The 25,464-nt window shown below is 42.3% G+C and overlaps 1 protein-coding gene across 4 annotated transcripts in view; it reads right to left on the bottom strand.

The window, feature by feature from the left end:
- Positions 1–3,141: 3,141 nt before the first annotated feature.
- Positions 3,142–25,464, bottom strand: part of DAAM2 (dishevelled associated activator of morphogenesis 2) — a 201,256-nt gene continuing 178,933 nt past the window's right edge. For all 4 annotated transcript variants that reach the window (XM_079298438.1, XM_079298439.1, XM_079298437.1 and 1 more), the window contains 5 exons: positions 23,645–23,752; positions 22,238–22,298; positions 18,557–18,688; positions 10,200–10,370; positions 3,142–8,869 (listed from right to left, as the gene is read on the bottom strand). In XM_079298438.1, coding sequence (XP_079154564.1) covers positions 8,654–8,869; positions 10,200–10,370; positions 18,557–18,688; positions 22,238–22,298; positions 23,645–23,752 — 688 coding nt within the window. In that variant the 3' untranslated portion in view covers positions 3,142–8,653. The remainder of the gene's footprint in view (positions 8,870–10,199; positions 10,371–18,556; positions 18,689–22,237; positions 22,299–23,644; positions 23,753–25,464) is intronic.

Raw genomic sequence — 25,464 nt, 5'->3', positions numbered from 1 at the left:
AGGGAGCATGGACAAACATTTGATAGCTTCTTTTCATACCTCATCCCCTGTGCACAAAGCATGCTCTGATACCTTTATAGAACACTGGCTTTCCAGGAACCACCACTGGCAAAACAGTGGCAGAGTTTGACAATCAGACCATGAGCTATGGATTCACCACAGGCAAGTTCTTGGTAGTCTCTCATGGGTTATCCAGGCCAATTCTTACAACACTCATGATATTTTAGGGGATGATAAAACATGAGCTTTGCCCCTGCAGACCTACTGGTAAGGGAAAGTCTTTACTTACAAACAGGTGAATAACAAGTATTTGTCAGATTTCTTGAGACAATCTCAATTCTTCCATCCACCAATCTTTTAAAACCTCTGCAAGGAACATGGAGAGATAGGAGTTGTCCTCCCTCTTCTTTGCAGGGACAGGCAGCAACAACACACAGTGCCCAGCACACCCACCTGACATCAGGGCTGATGTCAGCCCTGATTCCTCAGGCACCTGCAGCCTCTGCATGACTGCTGTGCTTTCCTTGGTTATCAGCTGCCTCAGTCCTTGCTGAAAGTGCTCCCAGTAGCTTTTCCATGAACAGAGAATATGGCAAAGCTCCTGCTATAACACAATAGATCCATCCACAACTGGTCATAGACACTTCTGGCAAACAAAAGCCTTTTTTCACATCTCACAGACATAAATTGTCCAAGTCCTTTCCCAGATTGCAGAATATTCTGAGTTGGAAGGGACCCACAAGAATTATCAAGTCCAACTCCTATATGAATGGCCTGCACAGGGATTGAACCCACAGTCTTGGTGTTTTTAGCATCATACTCTGACCAACTGAGCTAATCCTCCCACCCTCCAATTTTCTGATTTTTTAAAAATTAATTTAATTAGACATGTTTTCTCCTTCCATAAGCACTCTAGAAATTGGCTCAACACAATTGTGCCCCACATGTAAAACAAGGTGGATAAAAACAATTTCTTGATTTCCACGTTAAACTATTCACAGCATTTCAGACCTTTCTGGATCCCTGGGGTTTAATGCTGTCACATGATAGGAAAGATGCAGCAGCTCACTCAGGGAAATCTTCCACCTTACTGCTGAGTCTGGGGTGGGGAAAATTAAGGAAAAAATGGCAAACAAAAAGGAAAAAGGGAAGAAAAAAAAAAGGCAAAAAAGATGGAAAAACAACAAAAGGGGGAGAAAGACAAAAAGGACCTTACCTCCTGGTGAGTCTAAGCAAGTAGAGATAAATAACAACTATACCTCAGAGAAAACAGCAAGAAGTCCATTAACTACAGGAACATCAAACAAAATCTATCACAAGAATCTTGAAAACCAAAACTTTTAGGCTTTGGGGGTGGGGGGGTGGGGGGAACCCAACCTTTAATTATTTTATTTCCTAATTATACAAATATAGGCCCAAGCAGATTTCTCCCAGAAAGCTCCATGTCCACTATGGCAGAGATAAAAGTCACCTTGTTTAAGCAGAAGCCAAAAGTTAAAGAGAAACCTGATAAATTATTGCCTCTGCCCTCAGCAAGAGCAGAAGAGCACTCCTCTTCACTCCCAGTCATTCAGGGCAGTTTTGCTCAGAAAAAGCCATGAAGCACTTACCTTGCTCTGTGCAGTGATGACAAGGACAGGGAGGTCCATGATCATGGGAAAGGCAGCAACCAGGAAGAAAGAAGGAGGCTTCTGTGATGGACCCATGCTGCAGGGCAGAACACCAGCTCCTCATTGTGAGATCCAACTCCAAACAAAATATTAAAGAAAAGTCTTCTGACAATCTAGGCAGGATGTCTGTCTTGTTCAAAGCAGCTAATTCAAATGCCACTGGGCTCCACCTCCAATAAGAGGAAAAGAAATGGCTTGACTTCCTCTACCAAACCCCAGCTGCCAGGGTAGAGAACTCAGAGAGATCCCTGCATTTTCATCCTGTCTCTACCACTGACACAATGCAGATGTTTCAGAAACATCCCTTTGCCTCTACCCTTGCATCTGTACAGCAAGAGCCTAAAAGTCAGAATTTTAGCAAAGTGTGAACCAAATAGTTCAAAACAGAGAAACTGAAGGCCTTTTTTAAGAACTGAAAGCCAAGAACTGTCCCACAGAGCACTAAGACTTCCATTTGCTGCCTCTTGATCTTCAACCTGTGCAAGCAATTACCCCCTGATTACTTTTGCTCATTTCCACAATTCTTCCCACCTGAGAGACAGAGCCAACTGGGAACGTCTGTGCTGCAGGAATAGGCTGCATAGCCAGCAAGGCTCCCACTGGAAAATAGGCATGATCTTCTCAGGAGCTCAAGGTTAAAGCATTTCCCTTCGATGGGTTGAAGATAAGAATGAAATGTTGTGGCTTAAGGATAATTTTGTCAGCAGGCTCTTTCCATTAACAGAAATGGGGTGATCTGTGTATGAATGAAAAAGCTGTACTCCTTGCCTCTATGATGAGGAAAAGGTTCTGCCCCTGAGTGCCAAGGAATTCCTCAGCACACCCTTGAATTCAGCCACAAATTAGTCCTAACCCTTATGTGCATCTTGCTCATCCTGCTGTTTCGAGTCTAACTTCTCTTCAGACTCCTCTTTTCTGAAGTCTTCACTCCTGAAAGCTTTCCTGCTTTCTTTTCAGCTGGCCTTATTTAATTCCTCCCTTGCTCTCCTGCCCACTCCTCCTCTTAGCTGACGCTCTTGCTGTCAGGATGTTGCTCAGGGTCAGTGCTGCTGCCCTGCACTCCCTTCCTTTCTGGGGATAGTCATGTCCAGCCATGGATTATGAACTCCTAGATACCAGGACCATCTTACTTTTATATTTTCCTTTAAGTGAACTCCTGTGTATGTGTGTAGTTCTGGAAGAGGAAGGAGTGAGAGCTTTTTAGGAGGACCCTTGGATGTGGTAACCTGCTGGCTCCGTGACCAGCTCCTCACCATTGCACGGTGTGGGGAGGATGTGCTTGTGTTTCACGATGTTGCTCCCCCAGAACAACCTGTGGAGTTTCTCACCAGCTCTGCAGTGACAGTGTCACCAAAAGAGCTGCACACTCTTGACCAGAAAACCCAGAGCTTAACAAAAAACTGCACCCAGACCCAAACTCGCCTATCAGACTTTGCAGCAAAATGCACAGAAATGAAACAACGAAGAAATGTACGGAGACACAGTGGGGGCAATATATCTTTAATTTTTTTTGCTTTTGCTTTTTAGTATTACAGTATATTCTTATAAAAAGATACAGATAAAAAGGACACTACAGGATTTTTACATTTATTTCACTTATAGTCTTAAACTGACTAAGAAATGAGGATAGGCCAAGGCATTACAGCAGCACACAACCTCCCACTTCAGTAAGCAGCACTGTACTTTCTAGCTTGGCAGGCAGGGCCACCTCCCAAAGTGACCTGCAAGTTTCAAGCTGAGCAGGCTTGCAGGGGAGCAGAGCAGCTGCAGGTGGGGATGACTTGGATGGGAGGCAGCTCAGGTACCAAATATTCCTTCACAATTCTAAAAACTGAAAAGAGCTTTAAAGATCCTCTTTGAGGTGAGCAGGAAGGGGGCAAATGGCTTGGCAAAGAGGCCTTTCTAGAACACTTGGCTCAGATCTCCTAGTGGGGGAGGCTGAAAGGACCAAGCTCTACATGAGCTGTGGTAGAAAACTAGAGTGGGAAATGGAGATTGCCTCTTTGGATGGCAGGCAATCAGAAATCTCCTGTGTCAAGTCAAGAGCCATGGCCAAACACCTTGTGATGGCCAGAGACTTCATGGGTAACAAATCTACCAGTAGAAAGATTTTGCTGACCTGGGGTAACCTGGGGACATGGACTGGAGGAGGGAAGAGGTAAAGCAGGTGAAATCTTTCTTTGGCCATGAAGATAGGCAGGAATATTAGCTATGAGGAAGGAGAACTGTCCCAGTTTGTCTCACTAGTGTGTTAAATCTCGTGAGAAGTTATAGAGCATGAACCACTTTTGGACACCTTCTCTGCAATTATGGACCGAATTTGTGTGCAAAGGTGAAGTCTGAGTGAGCAACAGTGCACCTTAACTCTTCTCAATCTTCTCACCGGGATGCATGATTAAAAAAAAAATCTTTTGTAGAAAGTGTTCTAAAATAACCAGCCTCCATCAGTTCACCACAAGCTCTAAAATAAGTGCTTTCCCAGAACCAAGATCACCAGGGGCAGAGTAATTATGACAAAATCCAAAAGGATTTTTTTCTTACCTCCCTTCCCAGATTTCATGTCACTGCTCACCTGCATCCCCTGGCCTGGCTCAGCTGGCACAGGAGCCAAGCCAGCTCTCCAGCCAGTGTAATGCCCTGGCACAGTCTCAATAGTCTTTGCTGTAATGCAGTGTATACATACAAACATAGCAAACTAAAATAAGGCAAAATAAATAGAGGTGTCAGATTTACAGGTTCCCCTTAGAGATTCCTAAAACCATTTTTTTTCTTTTTAAAAATCATTTTACCCCCAAACAAACAGACAAACAAAACCCAAAACAACCAACCTAGAAACAAAACTGCATATATCATGTACATCATCTACTGTACAACAGATCTCCTTTCCCCTCATGGAAACTCCTGTCACAAGCTTCTCCCTGCAACCCAGCTCAAAGTGTGATCTTTCCTAAAGAAAAGGAAAGATTTAGCCTGTGAGGCTGATCATTATGGAAATACCTGCCCCACAGCCTCCCACCAGGATCCTTTGCAATTCCTTTCCCTTTCTCAGACATTGTGAACACATTACAGAAATGCTTCTGAAAGACATCCAGGTTGTTTCCCCAGTGAGGAAGTCTCTCAGCCCTGATCACTAGTCCTACTTCTGCTCTTGTAGGGAACTGGTGCCTGGACAATGGCTGTGCTACATACCATGGAAAGGTCTTGCTCCTTGAAGTCACTTTACCTTGTAGCATTTCTAGAGACATGATAGACTGAGAAGACTGACTCAGTTCAAAGCAAGTGGAAGGGAGAGGGAGTCTTCTTCAGTCTTTTCTGGGGTCATCCTAATGCAACCTATGCAGCAACAGTGCAGAGACACAGAGGTGAGTGAGCACTAGACCTTTAGGGACAGATTCTGGAGAGTTAGAAAGTACCTCCACTGGGTGTGAGAAACTTCATCTTAAAGTCAGCAGTTACTGTATTTCTGCTGGAAGCAGAACAAGCCCTCAAACATGCCTTTCTTTCTCACATCTCTTCTTCTCCACTTATTTCCAATGACAGAGTGTCTTCTCTTAAAATGCTGTTTCTAGGCACAGGTGCAAGGACAACAGCAGACCCTAGTTCTTCTCCAGCTTCTCCAGAGATGTTAGACCTCAGGCTGCTTCCTAAACCTACTCAGGAATAAGCAGTTGGCAACTCAACCACAACTGCTGGAGAAGAGATTATTATATGCACTCACAGTACCCAAGAGATGAGAAACATGGACAGACTTGGCTTCAGCAAGAATCTGATGCCAGGCTCTATAGCAGAGAAAATTTTTTCCTTATCTTCTGTGTGGGTAACCTAATCTTATACAGTAGATAATTTAATGGGTCTCTCTACTTGTCACCACTTGTATGAAAACACTGCTTGCCTCAGTGTGAAACTGAGCTTTTCCAAAACCCTCTTTATGAACTTTCACCATGAAGTCAAGAGCCTGGAGGACTGTCCAGCACACTGAATGAAGCTTTTGGCCACCATCACTGATTCAAAACAGGGAGAGCTTGGGGTGCTGGAATGCTGAGAAAGTCAAGCTGTATTGAACCAGGGCGTGACTCTGAGCTTTCTGTCCATCCCCTAAAGGATCTCACAGCTGATTTACAGGAGTTGCACAATCTCTCATTATTAATGTATGAGTCAAAGAAGTGGCAAAATGACAGCAGCTTTCTCTGACCCCCAGTGTGGCTGGAATGTTGTCACGTACCATCATACAGGACCTCTTTAAATCAGGACTGAACTGTGTACACAAAGGGACAGAGGATTTATCACTCTCTCTGCTTTTGCTACATTTGTGGCCTGGCAAAGTGACTTCAGTTTCAGAAAGCACAGCACAAACCTGGTTTGACAAATACCAGAGCAGGGGAAATGCTGTATTTATATTCAAAGGGTTTGCCCTGAGGTGTTTCTTCTCTGGCAGCTGCCACACTGACAGTCTGCCTTATCAAACAAGTACCTGGGGAGCAAGCAAGCAGCTGTACTTGCACATCATCCTGCACCAGGACTGACCTTGGCACTACACGTGAAGTTCTGGGTGAGTCCTCAACCCAGGGAGAACAAAGAGGGAGGGAAAAAACCTTACAATGTTCTAATCCCTAAAAGCATAATCTTTGGAATTCAGGGATTATCCAAATCTAAACTCAATTGTATACCAATTTGGCACATATTATCACCTCTCATATGGCTTACATGGCATAGGTTACATGGCATGCTTTAAAACAAGACAAACAAAAGGGCTGAGATATATAGCAAGTCTAATTCAGGGAGCAGCAAGGAGCTTGTTAATATAATTTACAAGAGTCATTTCTAAAAATCCATTTGTAATTTAAAATAAAAATGCTTTAAAAAGTGAGATTTTTTTCTTAAACTTTCAAAAACCTTTATGAAATAGTCTTTCTTCTACAAGGTGCTTGTGTCCACTGCAATAGGCATTGCTGTTAATAGCTAATCCCAGAAGGGGAGTGGGATAGTAAGGGAGGAGAATGCACCCAGCTCTTGTAAGATACCAGCTCTTTACGATGAGTATTATATAGAGGCGCGGCAGTCTGGAATGTCCAAAATAGGGAAATCCTGGGGTGGGAAACTCAAAATTCAGTAAACAATGGAACATCAGAGTTTAACAATTCTGACTTTTTTGCTTCTCTTCTCTCAATTCTCTTTTTTTTTTTTTTTTTTTTTTTGCTTTTAATAGTTTACATAATTATTTAACTCTCAAAGTGTTCAGAAAACCACCACAGTTTGCTTCTTCAATATTATAGTGTGTAATACTGATCAGGCAGCGTGCATTGCAGAGGAAGTTCTGTTCTGCAGACTCAGTGCAGAGCCTGAGGTTAAGTGACATTCAGAAAAAATCAAACAAAATGATTAAACTTCCCTGGGACTCCTTGGTATTTTGTGCTGTTGACTAATGTAGCAATTTGTAGATGGCGAACCCTTTTCCTCAAATGTTCTTTCCTTTCTTCCTGTCTAGGAGGAAGAATCTATCACCATTCTTTCTTCTCCTCTTTTCCTTCTCCAGGGAAGATAATAAAAAAAGAAGACAAGTTTGAAAAAAAGGTAAAAAAAGAGCCATGACAGCCCACATAATCTAATCCCTTTCCTAGAACCATGAAGACACACAGAATTCAAGCCTCTTCTTGGGTTCTTTGCTTTTCTACTTACATTTAATTCATGTAACTGAACTACAAATTTACTTGTTTCTTCTGAATTAGCCCAACTCCAAAGCCTGCTTGGCTTGCACAATTCTGTGTCCTCCTCGAAAAACTCTCAGTTTTAAATATGGGGCTCTCCCTTGGTTCATCCCGAGTGATTTCCTCAAAATGAAAAAGTCAGTGTGGTCCAAGGCTCTCCTTTGACTCCATTCATATCTCATTGAGTGACGTGGTTCCCCTTGGCAGGACTGAGGTGTGTGCAGTGGAGGTCAGGCTGTTAGAAAGATCAGTCCATGCCAACAGCAATCACAGCTAGCATCAAGTGGAAAAGAGATCTCACTTCTGGCAGGCAATGAGCCTGTTTGCTACTGGAGACCTGTGGATGATACCAGGGAGCGCCCAATTTCCTATCTTGTAAAAACAGATAAAAAATTTTCCACTGATTCTCTGCCAGCCTCTAGCAATGACAACAGGCTCTACAGTCATCTACTTGTAATCCCAACCTGGCAGTGGCTTAGTTTTCTAAAGGAAAGCCAGAGTTTCTTTCCAAGATGATGCATTTCATAGCTTTGAGACTCAACCACCAAGAAATTCCAGAAAATTCCTTCTAGCAAAGCAGAATCCAAAAGACTTTTGCAAATTATTGTACATTGATCCTGATTCTTGAATTTCATTTTGTTACAGAAACTGAAGACTTCTTTCTAAGCTTCACTTGCTTTGGACAGTGTAGGCCACACAAAAATGCTACACAGGACGTGTGCTTAAATGCATTTTTCAGGTGCTAATCAATGGCTTATAAAATCCAATTCTAGAAGGGAATTGGAAACTTGAGAACCACATCCCACTAAACCCCTGAAGGCCAGTCTAGATCCTGAAGAAGTGATAGTTGTTTACAGAGTTGGTCTGAAATTAGTCTTCCTTGTTATCAGCAAGGTGGAGATCATGACTAGTTTTTATTTTGGCACACAGAAAATTATCTTGTTCCAGCTGTGAGGCCGTCTGCAAGGCCCAAGTGCTTTCTGTCATCACCAGGAGGCCTTTGATGACACAATAGATTCCCAGAAGCAAACCTGTCAGCTTGCACGGCCCAGTCACAGGCCCTGCTGGATCCACAGAGGCACTTTTATAATGGTTCAAATTAGGAGCACAGAAGAGTGATGAGAGGAAAGCTGATCATGGAAAGGTAACGTCTCTAGCTACAGACCAAAGAAAGCCCTTGGGGCAGCTGTCAGCCAGGCGCCATCACACACATTCATCCTCCTTCTTTTGCACTTTTTCATCACCTTCTTTTGGTTGATTATTTCTCTTCCCTTGTAATTAATAATTTAGCTTAGTCACCACCCGCTCACGGCTTGTCTCTAAGCCTTGGTTCCCCGAACGCTTGCGGTTACGCTTCAGCTTGGACAAGTCTTTGTCAAAGACTTCACCCGACCTTAATGCTGACACCAGGTCATCAAACTCCCCACTCTCTTCAGAGATGCTTCCAGCTTTCGCTTTCTTTTGTCGCCTCTCTTTTTCCCTCTGCTCTTTTAGCTGTGGAGAAGGACACAGAGTTTTAGATGCCAGATCACTAGACGCACTGCCAAGAAGCAGCTCAAATGCATCATCACAAATTAAGGAAAAAAAAGAGTAGGAGCTTATCCATCACCTGTGCCAAAAACAACAAGAGGCCATGCTCTTCTACGCAGGCGAGAAGAAAGCAGGAGAAATGAGGAATGAGTAGCAGAGCACATCTGCCTCACAAAGCACAATCAGCCTGCAGCAGGAGGACACACGGGACCTGTCCATGCTGCTGTTGTTTTGCACTGATTTTGCAGCAGGATAGTGCCAGCTCAGCTCTCTCTTTCCACTGCTCATCTCCAGAATCAGTAGAACTGGCAAGGGATGGTGGTGGCTATCAGGAAGCAGGTCACTCACTCTGCAATGCTAGCCTAACACAGCAGGAAGGCTCTTTCCATAATGCCTCCCTCATGGCATAGTACACCTAAGGAACCATCCCACAGTGCTTTAACAGTGGGCCCTGAGCTTTCCAGGCTGGCTGACAGGAAACTTGAGCCTATGTCCTGGCATTTTATCCTTGTGTCTAGCAGTAAGGCTGCTGGCATCCTGGTGTTTTACCTCTCTCCTCTTCTGAATGGCAAAACCCCACTGCTTTTGCCTCAGCAAACATTTAAATCAGCAACTCCCTGCAGCACAGCCTGGGGCAATAGCAGCAGCCAGGGGAAGGAGGCAAGGCACTGCTGAGCTCTCAGGCAGCACAGAGGCTGAGCTTAGAGGGGCAGCCTGGTTCACACCAACCCCTGGGGATACACACGTCTGTCTCCCTGCAGCAAAGCCCACAGAAAGCTCTCCTGACACGTCAAGGCCAGTCACAGCCCCAGTAATCAAGGCATTAAGGCTGGCCAGAGAGAAACACTGCTGGTGTGGGCTATGGCAAGTGCCAGAGCATCTGCTGGGTCATTGTGCACTGCCAGAAGACAGGCACACAGCAAATGATGATGGAGTCTGACTGGAAGATCGCCAGCTTTGCAGAACTGAGGGAGATACGGCTTCTTTGCTTGCAGCCCAAAAGCAGGATAGTCTGTCATGGGTTGGTGGCAACCCCATCCTGCAAAGTGCCAGGGCAAAAATACCTGGGCTAGATTTGGTATCTGAGTCCAAAAGCAGGTAATTTGGGAATCAAACTGTACTTCCTTGAGAGCTGACAAGACTGATAGCAGGGAAAATGTCATCATGTGAGAACAGAATGAAGTCAAAGAGAGCAAGAAAAACATAAAACAGTGACAAACAGTGAGCATTGGAATTTCTCTCAAGACATGAAAAGAAGAGGTAAGGAAACATCTTCCTGTGCCCAGATCCTCACCATGGCCTCCATGCGTGCCCTGCGCTCCTCCTCTTCCTTTTTCTTCCTCATATTCTCCAGATCTTGCTTGGCCTCTGCAAATGACTGTAAGAAAGTGTCAAAGATGCCAAAAAATTCATCTGGCTGCATCTTGCCCTCGGTCTCTCCAAAATGCTTCAGTGCCTTGGCATACTGTCAAGAGGGCAGAAAACACAAGAGCCATAATTAGGTCAGCAGTTTGGTGAAGACAGCAAGGATAGCTTATGAGTAACCACACCATGTAATTCAATACCCTCTGAGCATTCATGTGGCAAGAGTAAAACTATTCCCAGCAACAGAAGTGCTTCTCCTTAAGGCAGGTGCCTCTATCCCTGAAGAGTCTGCACTCCTGGATATCCTTTGGGCAACATGCAGCGATAGTGCTGGAGAGCACAAATTGTCTGCTGATACAAGAAATTATGTTTAGTTCCCGAGGGCAATAGACAAATTCCAGAGGATGACACTGTGGCCACATCACGGCTGCAGCTGCAGGACAGCCACAGCATGGAAGACAGTGAGCTAGCTGGGGAAACAAGTAGTTTTAGTCTATACTTTTCCCTTCCCTTCAGATCCACTTTTAAAATGCTTGGAAGTAAAAGTTTTCTCCAATAAAGCTAGTCTGTCCTCTCTGAAACCTTCTGCCATGACATCCATCTCTCTGGAGTCCTCTGAGTCAGGGTGTTGCCCGGGAGAGAGGAGACTACAGACAGACAAGGCATGAGAGAGGGGCAAGGAAAGCAGCCAGGGCTCCCGGGCAGACTTAAAAGAGAGTGAATACATCACAAGTGGTTTTTATTTTAAAAGGCAAATGTTGAGGCTGCAGGACACATATGGAAGCAGCCAACTGGCAGGACTTCAGTCGCAGGGCAGTCCTGATGGGGATATGGTAAATTCACAGCAACCCCTGGCTCTTGGACATCAGTCCTGCAGTGGCTGTACTCTCTCCTTTGCACTCTCACACTCCCAAGTGTGTCTCATCGCTCACCCAAATGCACTCCAATAAATGCAAGCACATATAGTCTGTCCCCAGCATGTACACATGTACAGCAAGTGCTGTGTAAGGATGCACATCCACAGCCCAGCCACCCTCCCTGTCACTCCTCTGTGCTGCAGCAGGCAGCCCCAGGAACACACTCCTGACAGTACCTGTGCCCTGATGCACAGCTTCCCTAGCATCCCCTCCTTGGACTTAGCACACAACCACAGAGCAACAACAGCCTTACAAAACCCAACATTTACCAAACCAGGCTATGGACTGTCTTCAGGCTCTCTCATGTATGTATTCAGCTCGTGCTAACACAGCCCAGTTTCCCTTTCCTTATGCGGGTGCTCTTGCAGAATGGAAACAACAGTAAGAACAGTTCAGGCTCTGATTCCAGCACAAAATGAGTTTGGAAGCAGGTCTTATAAACCCCTCTGGCCCTGTACCAGGTAAAGCATAAACAATGTCTCCCAGTCAACTGCAGGGAGAAGAAATCTCCAAGGAAAGCAACTTCCTTCTGGCACAGCCTGAGAGATTCAGCATCTCCCCTTCTCTGCTATCCCTGCCAGGTCCACAAAGCAGTTTGAAGCAATAGATTCTTTTTCCTTTCTTTAAAAAGGCTGTTTTCTCAGCCAGAAACAAACAAAGAAACCCAAAGAATCTTGGAAAAAAAGTGTTGGAAGAAATGCAAGTTGCTTTGAGCTACCAAACATGGCAGGAGTTGAAGGAAACACTACATAGAATCAGCAACAGATTACTTCTCTGTTTAACTCCTTTTCTCTGAAGCCTCTGAAGACGTCCACACAAGTGTGCACACCCACACCCTCTCTCCACCCCTCTCTGTAATTTTACCTATATATAATATACATATAGGCTCATTGAATATCAGGGAAGTGCAGCAGTCTACAGTAACCCACACTGAACCAGCACCAGCTCTTTGGCAGAGAGAATACAGGCTGTAAATACCACAGAGGGAGATAAAGCATCTCCATATGCTCCATTTTCTTGTATTACTCCAGTGTGACCATCAGCCAAGGAGACAGGGAAGTGCCAGAGAAAAACTTCAGCACAGGCATTGCCACCACTGCTTGAACACACAGAGCACCTGAAGCTCATTGCTCATAGGAGATGTGCTACCTGGAATCTCTTTCCACTTAATTTGTCACTAACTCCTGAGAAAATTGAAAGTAAAGCATAAATTAAGAGCAGTGACTAGACCTGCCAGCTAGAAGGAAGGTTTGTCCAAATGCTGCAAAGCCTGAAGTGAGGGGCAGCCCAGAGGAGACAGCTGTTGCACTGCCTTCATCCTGTGTCAGCAAAGGTGAGTGAGGGGGCACACAGAAATGAGCTGGTTGAGTCCATCAATGTTCTCAGGGATTTTCTAGACACTTAAGGAAGCTGGAGGTTGAAAAGGCAGGGGTTCCTTGCCTGAGGCTCTTGGATCCTACATACATGGAAGTCTCCTTTAGAGGGTGGTGTTGTCTGCAAATGTTCTGCATGAGGCCTGTCACCCAACAGTTAGCACCAGCTAGTTTGTGTCACACTGGCAAGAGGGGCTTTTGCTACTGCCTCTCCACTGGCACTCCAAGTGTTGTTGTGCTGGAAAGATTCAGCAGCCTGGGAGCCTTCCAGACACACTCATGAGTCTAAGGTGTTGTGGTCTCTAAGCAGCAGCAAGGGGGCTGAGAACAGCCTGTCTTTGGTGCCCTGTAACACAGGGCTTAGGAGGTCACCATCACTTACTGTAAAGCAATGAAAGATGAAAAGCAAAGAATCTGTGAGCTGGATGGCCTAAAATAACTACAAAAGGAAAAATCTGGAGTTCACTGAAACAAATATTCTCTCTCTTTCTCTACCCTCTCTGGAAAAAAAGTTGACTGAGCAGAGGAAGGCAAGTCAGGAGATCCAGCTTCTGCTGCCAGCTCTGCCCATGATGTGGCTCAGGAACTCATGATTTCTTTTTGAGCCCTGTGCTCGCCATTCATTATAGAACAGAAAGTATCACCCCACTAATCTGACACAGCAAGTGGCAAAAAACCAATTGTTCACATCTGTAGGGCACTGCACTAATGTAATGCACTACTGCAAAGAGAGATATGCTGTTTTTTCACTGTTTAAACTATATCAGACTGCTCTGGCTTTATTACTTCTTCTGCCCAGTGCGGTGCTGTGATGAGGGGCAGTGAACTGCTGCACACAGGCTCCTCAATGCTGCTACAAAGTCCAGCTTTGTAACAACACTGCTCTACCTGCCCACAAATCACACTGCCTGCCTCACTCAGGCAGCTAAGAGGCAGTGGGGCAGAGACCAAGGTGCTCTGGATCCTCTCTTCTGCTCTCTGTCACCTTGTACAGATTGCTTGACTGCTCCATGGACAGATTCCCTGCTGAACAACACCAGCTCTTGGGCACAGTTGTGAAAACCGTAGCTAAGTCCTCATGCATGAAAAATGCTTCCCAGAATTTCACGATGTGCTCTAATATTGTGGAACAAGGGCTGCAGCTTGCTTATTCCTCAAGTCATTTGGGGACAGATGACATGGGCAAAAGCAAAATGGAAAACTGTGTTTCAGCAGGTTTTCCACTGTAACACAGAATGGGTATATCTTTTTTCATTAAAAAATTCATTTCTGCTCCATGATATAACAGGTCCACGAGCTCAGTGCCAGTTCTGCTTCCTCTGCCAAACTTTCCACTGAATTTATCACCTTGCCAAAGCAAATCGTTTAGACAGTTGTTTATTTTAAAAAGCCATTTTAGCAAGGAGAGGGAAAGCGGGACAGCAGCACACACAAACTCTGCTGTGCTTGCCAATGAAATGTTAAACAGTGGCAGAAGACCTCTGGAAACGGCAGGAATGGGGCTCTATGAGGAGGAGGAAAAACAGCCATGATAAAAATTTCCTGCTGTCTGTTCTGTCTGCTGTTGCAGGAGGAGCCAGTATGCAACTGAATTATACCATGCAGCCATGGAACATGAACTGTACTCCCCAGACAAGTGCTTTTGAGAGTGCTCTTATGAAGACACCAATTCAGTACTGAGGCAGGTCAGATAAATGTCTTTCCACTTTATGGGACAAATTCAGATCAGTTAATGGAAACAGGCCTGCCAATTTCAGGCAGGGCTGGGCCCAGCTCTTCTTGTGCCTAAATGCTCTTAAAGCATTCTCCCAGGAGTTCAACAGTTACATCGAGTTACAGGTGCCTTAAACATTTCTCGTATGTAAGATGCCAACCTGCACTGCAGCATCTGAAGTTCTAAGATACTGTACAACACCTATGTGATTTTTTACCAAATGGCTGGTATTTTTTGTAGGATACCTCATCCTGACTTTCTCAGTCTCTGTCCTGATACATTCCTTATTCATTTCCCCCAGTGGCTGACAGAAAACACCCAAAATGCACAACCATAGTGCACAGCCTTTAACTGGCATTATATAGCACTTCTCTGTGCTTCATGACATTCTGCCATTAATGACTATTTTCTTAAATGGTTTTCACTCAGCAAGTTTTCACTACCTTTTTGTCCTATAAAACAGTTACTGTAGGTGCTAAGTCTATTAAATGCATGTGCAAATTCTGAACTTCTTTCTCCATCATGATAAATACCCTGCTTGAGAGGAACTGTCATCAGAGAGACTGGGAATGGACATTTTTCCTACCCACCTTGTCCACTAATAGTCTCCACAGTGTCTCTACAGAGAGGCTTAAGTTTGACATTTAGCACAGGAGTGGCAATATCTGACCAATCAGACTTTGTACCCCTAGCAAGATCCAAAGTGTCTTAAAAACAGGTTTGTTATAAACCAAGCACAAAGGAGAATAGTTCTGAGGAAGTCTAGTGATCTAAGTTCATACCTGTCAATATTTAAGTACATAGTAGAGCTTCATATAGGACAAATGTCACCTTTTACAAGTAGAAAAGTAAAATTCATACCATAGGAGGTTATTCTTCCTCAGCTTGGGCATTTTCATTGCTTCCCCATAGGAAACAGAGAAAAAATTTTCATGAATAAAACTCAACCTCTTCTTTCTTATGTAAAACAAAAAAAAAAAAAAAAAATCAGATTTTCATCTGTTCAAATGCATAAAAACTGGTGAAGGATTCCAGGGCAGAGTTTCACTTTCTCCTGCCCCCATCTTCCAGTTTATGGGAAAAGGCAGAAAACATTATCCCTTGATCTAATCTATATACTCCCTTATAAAGTGGTATTGAAAGTGAGAAAAACACAAGAAGAACAAGAACCAGCTGTGCTAGAAAGTCTGTTTAGAAAGTTGGTCTAAGTTTTCAATCAGTTCTTAACCAAGCCATCTGTTTACTGCATGAAGATAAGTAAAGTTACAAGGCTTCCCCTGCAAATATGGATGCCTGCATCTGACAACCTGGCCCTTTAAATTTAAAATATCACTTCCTCCCCTTGGCCACTGACTTTGAATGGTTCTGTTTAAGCAAAAAGGCCAAAAAGGGGCTGCATAGGATTGTGAAAAACATTGTGTGCTGAGAAGGTCAGCACCATACCTTGGTAATGGATTGTTTCTATAACTGAAGAAATTACTTTTGCTAATATTGAAAAAGCCTAAAAAAATATAAAAACTTCCCCAGTTTGAAAAGATCAGTAATATTGTTTTAAATCCCAGCTGAGGAAACATGGCTCTGATTAACTCATGGTAATCAATTAGCCACATCTATATTTAGGATATCCAACTCCAGCTGTTAAAACTAGGGCTTCATTATTATTAATAAATCTGTAAGTCACACCAGTTCTTCCTAGGCTCATTTGGATCTTTTTCAAAGTCCTCCCTGCCCCACTACCTTTTTTGCTCAATTTGCTTTGCTTTGAGAAATCAAAAAAAAAAGAACAGGATAATCAGATGTCTTGGTCCTTCTCTTCCTTTAATTGGATAGTTCCATTATGTTTCCATGGTAAGAAAAAAGCTTGTGATTCAACAAGCACAGAGAGCCCATTGAGGTTGGAAGATGTTATAGGCTTTGCAAAGCACATCTGGTTTGTTGAAAATTTCCAGCTTTCTTCTTTCCTTTTTTTTTTTTCTTTTTTTTTTTTTTTAATTTTCCTTTTTTAAGAAAGAAAAGAGGAAGAAGAGAGGGCCAAAATAATATGAAGCAAACATGAGAAATAGCTCAACACTGGTAAGGACAGACAGTTCCCTCACTGGAGTCCAAAAGCAGCTTTTTGCCAGTGGAAGAACCAAAGCCATAGGTTGAGCAAAAGCTGGAATGGTGTGTGTTCAAACATAGCAAGGGTGTGTGAGGAGAAGGTAAAGTAACGTTTCCTAAGCATGTTATAGTCATTAATATAAAACATCTCTTTATGTTGAGTGCTTTATGTTGGCTGTGTCTAAAAAAGCGTGCAACAACTTCCAGACATACTGGTCTGTCTGCAGGGAGTTTCTCTGGTTATTTTTAAAGCAAAAGAATGGCATTTTTCCTGCAAGTGTCTGATGGAAGAAAGTTGCATTGCTGTGCTGGACATGTACCACTTGCTGGTTTTTAACCCTCAACTGAACTTACCAAGAATCTGCATTGGGTATTTTGTCCTGGAATGCCAAAAAGAAAAGAGCACCACTATCTTTAACATCAAACCAAAAGCTGAGTCTTAGCTTTGTACAGAGTGAATATCCTTCCTGAAATGTGTGCCTAGCTATAATGAAGTTGAAAAATTTACCCAGTCATAATATAGAAACCCCCAAACCATAGAAAATGAAGTTTTTCTCAGTAAATTTAGTGGAGTCACAGAATGTAAACTTTTTTTGTGCTTAGAAAGCCAGTATGGTGTCAACATTATTATACTGGAAGTAGTTTGAATTTTCTTGAGCAACATGACAACAGTGAAAAATGGAAGCATTCAGGGCCAGGCTGGAGGGGGCTCTGAGCAACCCAGTCTAGTGAGAGGTGTCCCTGCCCATGACTGGGGAGAGGAGGATGGAACTAGATGATCTTTAAGGTCCCTTCTAATCCAAACCCTTGTAAGACACAATGAAAAAATGAAATTAATATGAAATGAAATGAAATGAATAAGAAATTAATATGATTCTATGAAAAAATTAGTCATGTTATTCTCCTCAGAATTTTTATACAGCCTTAGTGGTGTTAGACTTTGGCCTCTGAGTGTTGCAATAGCTACTGCCCACTGGTGTTTGCCAGGGCAGCCCTCACTGACACCTTGCTGATGGTGGCTCCTGCATTTGCAGCTGGAAGTCACTAGGTTACCAAATTTATCTCCACAGTACAAAATGTTTTTCAATCACAAAACACTACTGCAGAGGAATTGAAGAATGATGAATCCTACTGTCAAGATCTTCAGCCTATATTTTCAAAATCTAAGGCCTACTGATCCAACAGCACAGGTTTCATTAGTAATGCAATAGGTCCTTTAACACTGAAAGCACTGACACCAGAGTGGAAACAATTCAATCCAAAAGAAATAACACATTTGCTTCATACAGCCAAGCACTTTTAACATGCCAGCCAACAAGGGTAGATTTGCCACTACATATCATTTACTTTAAAACTTGCTCTTCTCTAAACATTTTCATATGCTTATGATCTTTTCATATAAATTCTTCCTCTTTCAGCTGAGAGACAGAGGGATTAGTGCCAGACTCCAGCCATCAGCAAAGAACAAGCACCTCCTTAGGTGCACCAATCTGGTAATGGATGCAGACAGTGAAAGGACAAAATGATTGCAGCAGCACCTGAAGAGTAGCACGCACATGGTTCTGGGTGTGTAAGCAGAATCCAAGAACTTCAGACAAACCACACATGTTTGGGATTTCTATCTTTGTACTGAAATACACCCAGTGACAGGAAAGTGGAAAAGATTAAGCATAGCTGGTGTAACTCTGTGCCAGTCAATAAGAAGAAAAATAACTCTATCCCAGCTGAAACCAGGACACCAAACTACCAGGTAAGTTTTTAAAGGAAAGAGACAAAGTACAGATGTCCCCAGCTGAATGAGCAGAGTGAATGCAGTCAGAAGAAGGTAAAATGAGATGAAGTCACCATCACAAACAAAGGCTTAAAAATCATTCCCTTCCACACTGTGGCAAGGTGTGGTATCCTGTTATGGATATTGCCATTGCAATTGTATGCTGCACAATGATAATGTTACAGAAGATTAGAAAGAAGTGGGTAAGAGCACTGATCCTCCTTTTAATCCTAAAATATGTTCTAAATGGATATAGACCACATTGGAAAAAATAAGAAACTTCAGCTTAAATAATTTTCAGTGTCTATTATAGTTTTCACTGCAGACCCAGCACCTTAAATTACTGTTTCCATTTTAATTTAGGCTTTTGACCGAGCTAGTGAAACTAATAATTTCAAAAGGAATTCTTACCTTGTCTCTAGCCTCGTTGAGGAGATCTTCTAACTCTGAGAAGCTGAAACTGGCCACAGTGATGAAATCGCTCATCACGGGAACAAACCTGTCCCCTGATTCTCGCATGCGTCTCTTCTGGTAATCCAGCTCCTGAAAGAGAAGCAAACAGGCAAGTGTCAAAGATTTCTCAGTGATGATGAAGGAAGCAGGAAAATCCATCTTAAAAACCACTTTCTCACTAAATCAGAAGTTTTTAGTCAAGAGAGGGGAGGTCAAGGTGGGATGAAGGAAAGTCCTGGTTATAGTTTTGCTTATCCTCAAACAACAACCACTCCCAAGACAGCCATCAACATGCTAAGTTTCTGAAGCAACTTTATATTTAAGCATGAAATGATGCATTTTTTTTCTATGCAAAATGATAAAGAGCTCTGTGTAGCAAGTGACTTTAGGATTTTCAATAGTGAGTTTTTCTCCATCATCTCTTCCCACGGTCAATTAAAATGCTGCATACTTGGGAAAATGTGCTCCAGATCTCTTCTTTATTTCTCTGAAACACACCAGGTAAAGAGCCAAAAGACATCAAAATTGGTTCTCCCACTGAAGGACAAGGAGTCAGATGCCAGGTGCAACATTTTTTAGCACCCTGATAAGCATTAGCTTGGATGTCATAAAAGTGACAGAGTTACAAACTGGGGCTGTTGTGCTAAGAACAGTTATGGTAAAATAAAAAAGAATACACAAAACCATAGGAAACAAAGATCTATTTGTCTGATACCTACTAAAAGAAAAAATTTGATTGCAAGATTCTTTTTTTCTGGCTCAAGTTTTTTAGTTTTAAGCCAAGATTACCCATAGCTATCTCTTTCCTTACTTTAACCATCATGCTTCAAACATGGAGAGAGCTACAGAATTTCTCAAACAGACTAATTTATAGTGAGACTGCATGTCTCCCATGCCTGTGCTTGGCTTGTGTGCTGTTGACAGTCTCATGGGGACAATGAAATTGTAATCTGGGCCTCATCTTTATTCTCAGCTGAATAATCAGTGGGAATGATAAAGCCTGACTTTCTCTGTAGGGAAAACAGCATGAAGCAGCAGGTCAAGTTACGATCTGACCCTCTGTTCCCTTTGGAAAAAAATATTTTTTTGTGCTGGCTGCAACGCTAGCTCCATGCATGTTGGGTGCTCTCTGTTAATGATTGTCAAAATAGTAGTTCACAGAGCTAAATAGGTAGGTTTATAAGCACCTATGGGTAGGTTTATAAGAATCTATGCTGAGAAACATCTTGGGATTTGCTTCACACGGTGCTTCTGAATGCCAAGAATTACTTTGGCTGTCAACAATCTAAAATCTGACATGATATATCTTTTGGTCTGGTGTGAGTTGGAAAGAGAATGTAACCAACACAAGGAAAGACCACAAAGCAGAAAAGGGGCAGGAAAAGCAAAGAGGAGGTAGCCAGAAAAAGCCCACAATAAAGAAGTGCTACTTCCCCTGCTTTGTATTACATCCTCATTTCCACTGGTTTTCCCAACACATCACAAGGGACAGTTTGGGAGCATGGATCAGCACATCACTTTTCAGTGAATTTTGTCTATACTACAATCACTTTGAAATTAACCTTATAAATACAAGAAATGATACTTCACATGCTTCTAAGAATTATGCATTTTTTTTTCAGCCACTCTCTTCCATTTTAATTTTGAAGCTTATTTTAGCTGCAAATTGGTCCACTCTCTCCATCCTCCTTTCTCTGGCAGGTGAGTATAACAATTCTGTTATCTTACTGTAGAAAGCTATGACATTTGGGACTGTTACTGGACAGCAGTGTTTTTCAAAGTAAAATTAAGATTATGTGGTCTGCTGTTCAGTTTCAAATTCAGTTCTTCCCTGCAGAATAATTATCTCAAAATGCAAAAAAACTTTAAACCCACACAAGTAACTAGTATGACTATGTAATCAGCCAGAGAGTGACACCACAGAATCAAAAAACTCCTCTAGAATCTTTTAGAAATGGTCTCTAATATTACTAATCATAGTAGCACAACAGAGGCTGGAACTGGCCCTGGTGGGCTGGGCTGATGGTTCTCCAGAGGGATGAAATGATTTGGCCATGATAGTAATTTCTCAAGTGGTGGTTATGATCTCCTTGTTGTGTGAGAGAAGGGCTCTGCTGACAAATTCCCTTCCATTATTTATCTGTCCTTCTGGAAGTGTCCTACACAAAGGCAACAGCTGCATGAATGTCTTGAGAATGAATGTATCTTGCTTTTACATAGAATTGAGCTGCAAATCCAGGAAGCCAAATGGTCTGTAGTACCTTTAAGAACATCTGAATGTGAAACTATTTTTAGCTTTCTATTCTTAAGGGGCCTTGAAGAAACACCAGTCACTGGAGCCAAGGCTGTGGTGAGAACACACTGGAATAGAATCAAGAATCACACCTTCCCCTCCTCCCCTTTCCACCTGACAGTGATCTTCTATTGTTGCTACAGTGCTGCTTTTTGCACGCCAGAAAACCACGAACTGAGCAAGCAGACTGGGAGGTGCTGGCAGCCTCAGAAAAAAAATACCATAGCAGGAAGAAGATTGAGGCATGAAGATGGTGACTGTATGGGAAGGAGAGGTTGCCTATGGAACCCATGTATGGAAAAGAGAAGAAAAACCAGCTCTCAAGGCAAAAGGACAAATGAACTCATGAAAGAAAGCAAAACAGAATTAGCTACTCATATTTTAAAGGGGGGGGATTGCTCTGTCCCAGCCAAGAACTGGGCCTCTCTTCATGTCATGAACTCCATGTTAGCCTTCCCTTTGCAGGTGCTTTTAATTCCCAAACACTATACTACATGTATTTCTTCTCATTGCTGCATTCTCCTTTACTCCAACAATCCAGAAATAAGTTTGGGAAGGTTTGGGGTTTTATATTCATAGGAGGATCACTGGTTAATTGCATGATGAACTGGGCAACAGCCAGACAGCCTGGAGGCTACTGACAGGACAAAGATGCCTTCCTCTACCCCAGAGGCAAAAGCAAATTCAGGTCATGTGAAAGAAAAATGAAGTCATCACTGTCTTGTCTCATGATGAATAAGAAGGACTGGAGAGTCCTGTGTTAGTCCCTTGTAAATAGGTAATCCTTTCACAGAAATAACCCAATGCAATTTCCAACAACTGGCTTTCATTAGTAGCAGGAAAAACCACCATTGTTGCTTTGCTTGCCAGCCCAGCTGCTTCATCTTTAACTAGTTTCTATCCTTCCCTTTGCCTTCCCAAGGAATGCTTAGGGTTGCATGTAACAGAGCACTACCTGCTTACACTACTCCAAGAGCATGTGAAACAATTGCTCAGCAGCCACCCATCCCTCAGTAAGAAAGAACACGAATTTTATTTCTTCTTTCAGTCCATGCCATTTGTCAAACTGTCCTTTTACCTTCCAGGTTGAGATCAAACAAGCTTTTCATTAGCTTTAACTCTGCTAAGATCATCAGCAGGAGCTCCACATGAGAAGCTTTTATTTGTTTTTTCTTATTTAATGCATTCTGGAATGGAATGGAATGGAATGGAATGGAATGGAATGGAATGGAATGGAATGGAATGGAAAAAGAAAACCCACTTTATCTTATCATAAAATATATAGTGCCCCTGATTCTGAGAGAGATATTCTAAGTGTGGCACTTTGGAAACCTTCACATACTTACAGTTTCAACAGCTTTCAATCCAGTCTTTATGTTGTTGACTTCCTTCTCCAGCTCTACCAGGCTGCAAAGGAGACAGATGCCGAGCAGACAAAACAAAAAGAGCAGTGTTACACGGGGGTGCAGGAACTGCAGCAGCACAGACCACTGGCCCATCACGTCTGGCACCAGCCACGCCACATGACTCAACATGAGCGATCTGCTGCTGCTCTGTGCTGCCTTTGGTATGAGATGTAAGATGAGGCAGACCCTGCTTGCCTGTGCTCACATGGAAGACTGGAATTTTCCTGGGAAGGAAAGGGGGGGCTGCCCTCAGAACATCTGCCCTGCAGGCTGAGCCTGACCCTTGAACCAGGAGTGTACACCCCACAGCCAGCTTGCAGTGATCAGCTGGCACGTAAGCAAGCAGCACAGCTTTAGCACACACATCACTGGAGTCTCAGATTATCTCTACATATGATTCTTACACCACTAAATCCCATTAACAGTACATTTACATGTGATTTTTTTTTTCTTCCTCACAGTCCAAACACTTGACTTCTACCATATGGTAGTCTGGGCCAGCTTACACTGTATCTGTTAATGTTCATACATGCTTCCCTAGACACAAATGTTACACAGAATTTCTGCTCATCATATATAAACGTGAGGTTTATGGGTTTTTTTTTCCTAAGACTTGTGGGAAAAATAAGTTTTTAATATCCAGATAACTAGTGAGTACCTATTTGTGAGTCAGCAGGCATCCCCTCCAATCACCTCCAAATATTTGGGGAGTAGCTTGCATCTCAAAAACACCACTAAAGCTCAAATAAAAGCCTTTAAAGTGTGAAAATACATTCATTTTTCACTTCACTAGTTCCTTACAAAAAGAAGCATGTCTGGTTAAATAATATGCATAACATTTTTGGGTAGTGCTTTGGAAAGAGAAAAAAAAAGTTAGTGTTTTGGGGGATGGCTTCTGTATTCATTTTTCACAAAGTTCCAGAATTGGACCACTGACATTTTTGCAGAAAGCATGATGCTTTCCATATTTCTGTGCAAGACTGATTTGTGCAAAAGTTTGAACAATCTTCCTGAAAAAGATTCACTGTAGATTCTGTACATAATTGACCCTATCTTAGAAACAAACCTGCAATTACCCAGAAAAAATAGCAACTCTAAGATGAACAACCATAGAATATGGTGAGTGAATTACAAACAACAGCCAGCCTAGTTAGAATGTCTGATTCAGAAATAAAGCAAATTCAGGTACATCTGAGTAAAGCTATCAATTCAGTTATCTGCAACAAAGGCATTGGATATGTAAGGCTGGCTATGAGTTTAGAAGACAGAAATGAAAAAACAATTATGATAAAGTTAAGAAAAATTGCTGGGAACTCCAGCTCTGAGAAGTAATAGCACTGGACTTACTTGACTTTTGCTGCTTCTGGAAGGTGCTGCAACTCAGATTGGATATCTAGGATATCTGGGTAATTCTTTTCAAAGATCATAATTAAGTAGTGCAAGAGTGTAATGTTCCTAAAGAAAAAGAAACAAAAACAGAAGGTAGAAATGAGAAGGAAGATGGTCATGAGAAGGAAAGGATGGTGAAAGGATTGTGGCAATTCAGTGAAAAATATTTGGGTAGGAAATGTACTTGTTTGGACAAAAATAAGCAATATATCAGCAGTTAAAAGCTGTGCTACTGAAAGAAAATTACAAAGGATTGAAATGGATTAGTCCTTTATGAAACATCCTTCCTAAAACCTCAAGCAATACACTGAATCCTAATTTATTCTGCAAACACCAGCATGCTTCCATCCTTCCGTGTAGATGGTGTAATAGAAAAGAAAATTGCATAACACAGTATAATATTTGTCATCAGATACTTCAGAGAATAAACAACTAATAGTACTAAAGGGCCATTAACATTTAAGGGAGTAGCAAGCTGTCCTCAGAGGCAATGTGGGGAAAATAACCCAAGAGTTGACTAAGAGAAAAAATTTCCTGAAGATTGGAAAATCTGCAAAGAAATCTACTGCAGTAATGAAACAGCTGAGCTTATGTGTAGTGGTCAGGCTCACTAACACAAAACCAATGGCAGCCCAAGCAGGAACAGATAGAATTGAGATGTATGAGGGATGCAGGAGAAGAAATTTGTAAAGTAAACAAGGAATTCTGCATGCAAAGAGAACAGGCAGCCATAACAGCTACTTTGGGTGGGTGAAGGAGGGAAGATAGCAGATGGTCACTGCTTCACACAGACTGGAGCATGGGAGCTGGGACATGGTGAGAGAACAGAATCTTCACAGGACATTTAATACATGGAAAAATCAAACCAAGCTACAGTAAGGCAAAAAAGAGTTCAACATTAGCTATACAAGTGTTAGCCTTGGAACACAGAAAAGGACATTTTGGTAGTCAAACAGTACTCTGTTAGTTCAAACTCTATTATGTAGGGATTCATTTATGATATTTTACTGCTGTCATTCATTCTGTCACAGCCTTTAGTAATTTAACCACAACTATGGTCTCAGCAGATCTTAAAATTCAAGGAAGGTGCAAGTTACTAAGAACCTGCATAAGAGATCTCCAAGGAAAACCTTAGTGCTGCTGGAGTTCCAAAAGTCATATTCTCTGTCCAGTCTCCACTGGAATAATTTCCAGAACCAGTATGGGGACATGGGGCAAAACATAGAGTGACTATATAGACCTGCAGTCCATGTCAATGAACAGCAAGCTCCACATTCCCAAACCAACTGTTTTCCTTATCTGCCCTAGATACAACCAGGATCAGTCTCTCTGACTCATGCTTTGTGGTTTCATTAGTGGTGTATGCAGAGAAAAAATTGTGACAGTCCTGCATCAGAAACATATGCCATGTTTCACAGGAGACATAAAATGTGCTCAGATTTTTTTTTGTGTGTGTTTTCTTTTCTCACAAAACCATGGCCATAAAACTTTGTTAGAAAGAGCAAATTCTATAGAAATCCTCCTTCTCCAAACTTATTTCCATTTTTGTGAAATATATTCTGTCATCTATGCATAAGGTCGCAGAAATGCAATCCAACATCAGATGTGCATTATCCAGAGAAACAGCAAAATTCAGTTGTTGTTTTAATAGCTGGTCTTAATTGCTGCAGAATCTTTTAGAGTGAAAAACACTATTTAAATGCCAAATAAGATATTATTTTCAATTGTACCTTAACAATAACCAAACAAAAACCCATTTTCACTAGTATACTAAGAGA

Source organism: Erithacus rubecula, assembly GCF_903797595.1.
Source record: "Erithacus rubecula genome assembly, chromosome: 2".
In the NCBI taxonomy this organism is placed as follows: Eukaryota; Metazoa; Chordata; class Aves; order Passeriformes; family Muscicapidae; genus Erithacus; species Erithacus rubecula.
This window is presented reverse-complemented; position numbering and strand designations above follow the sequence as displayed.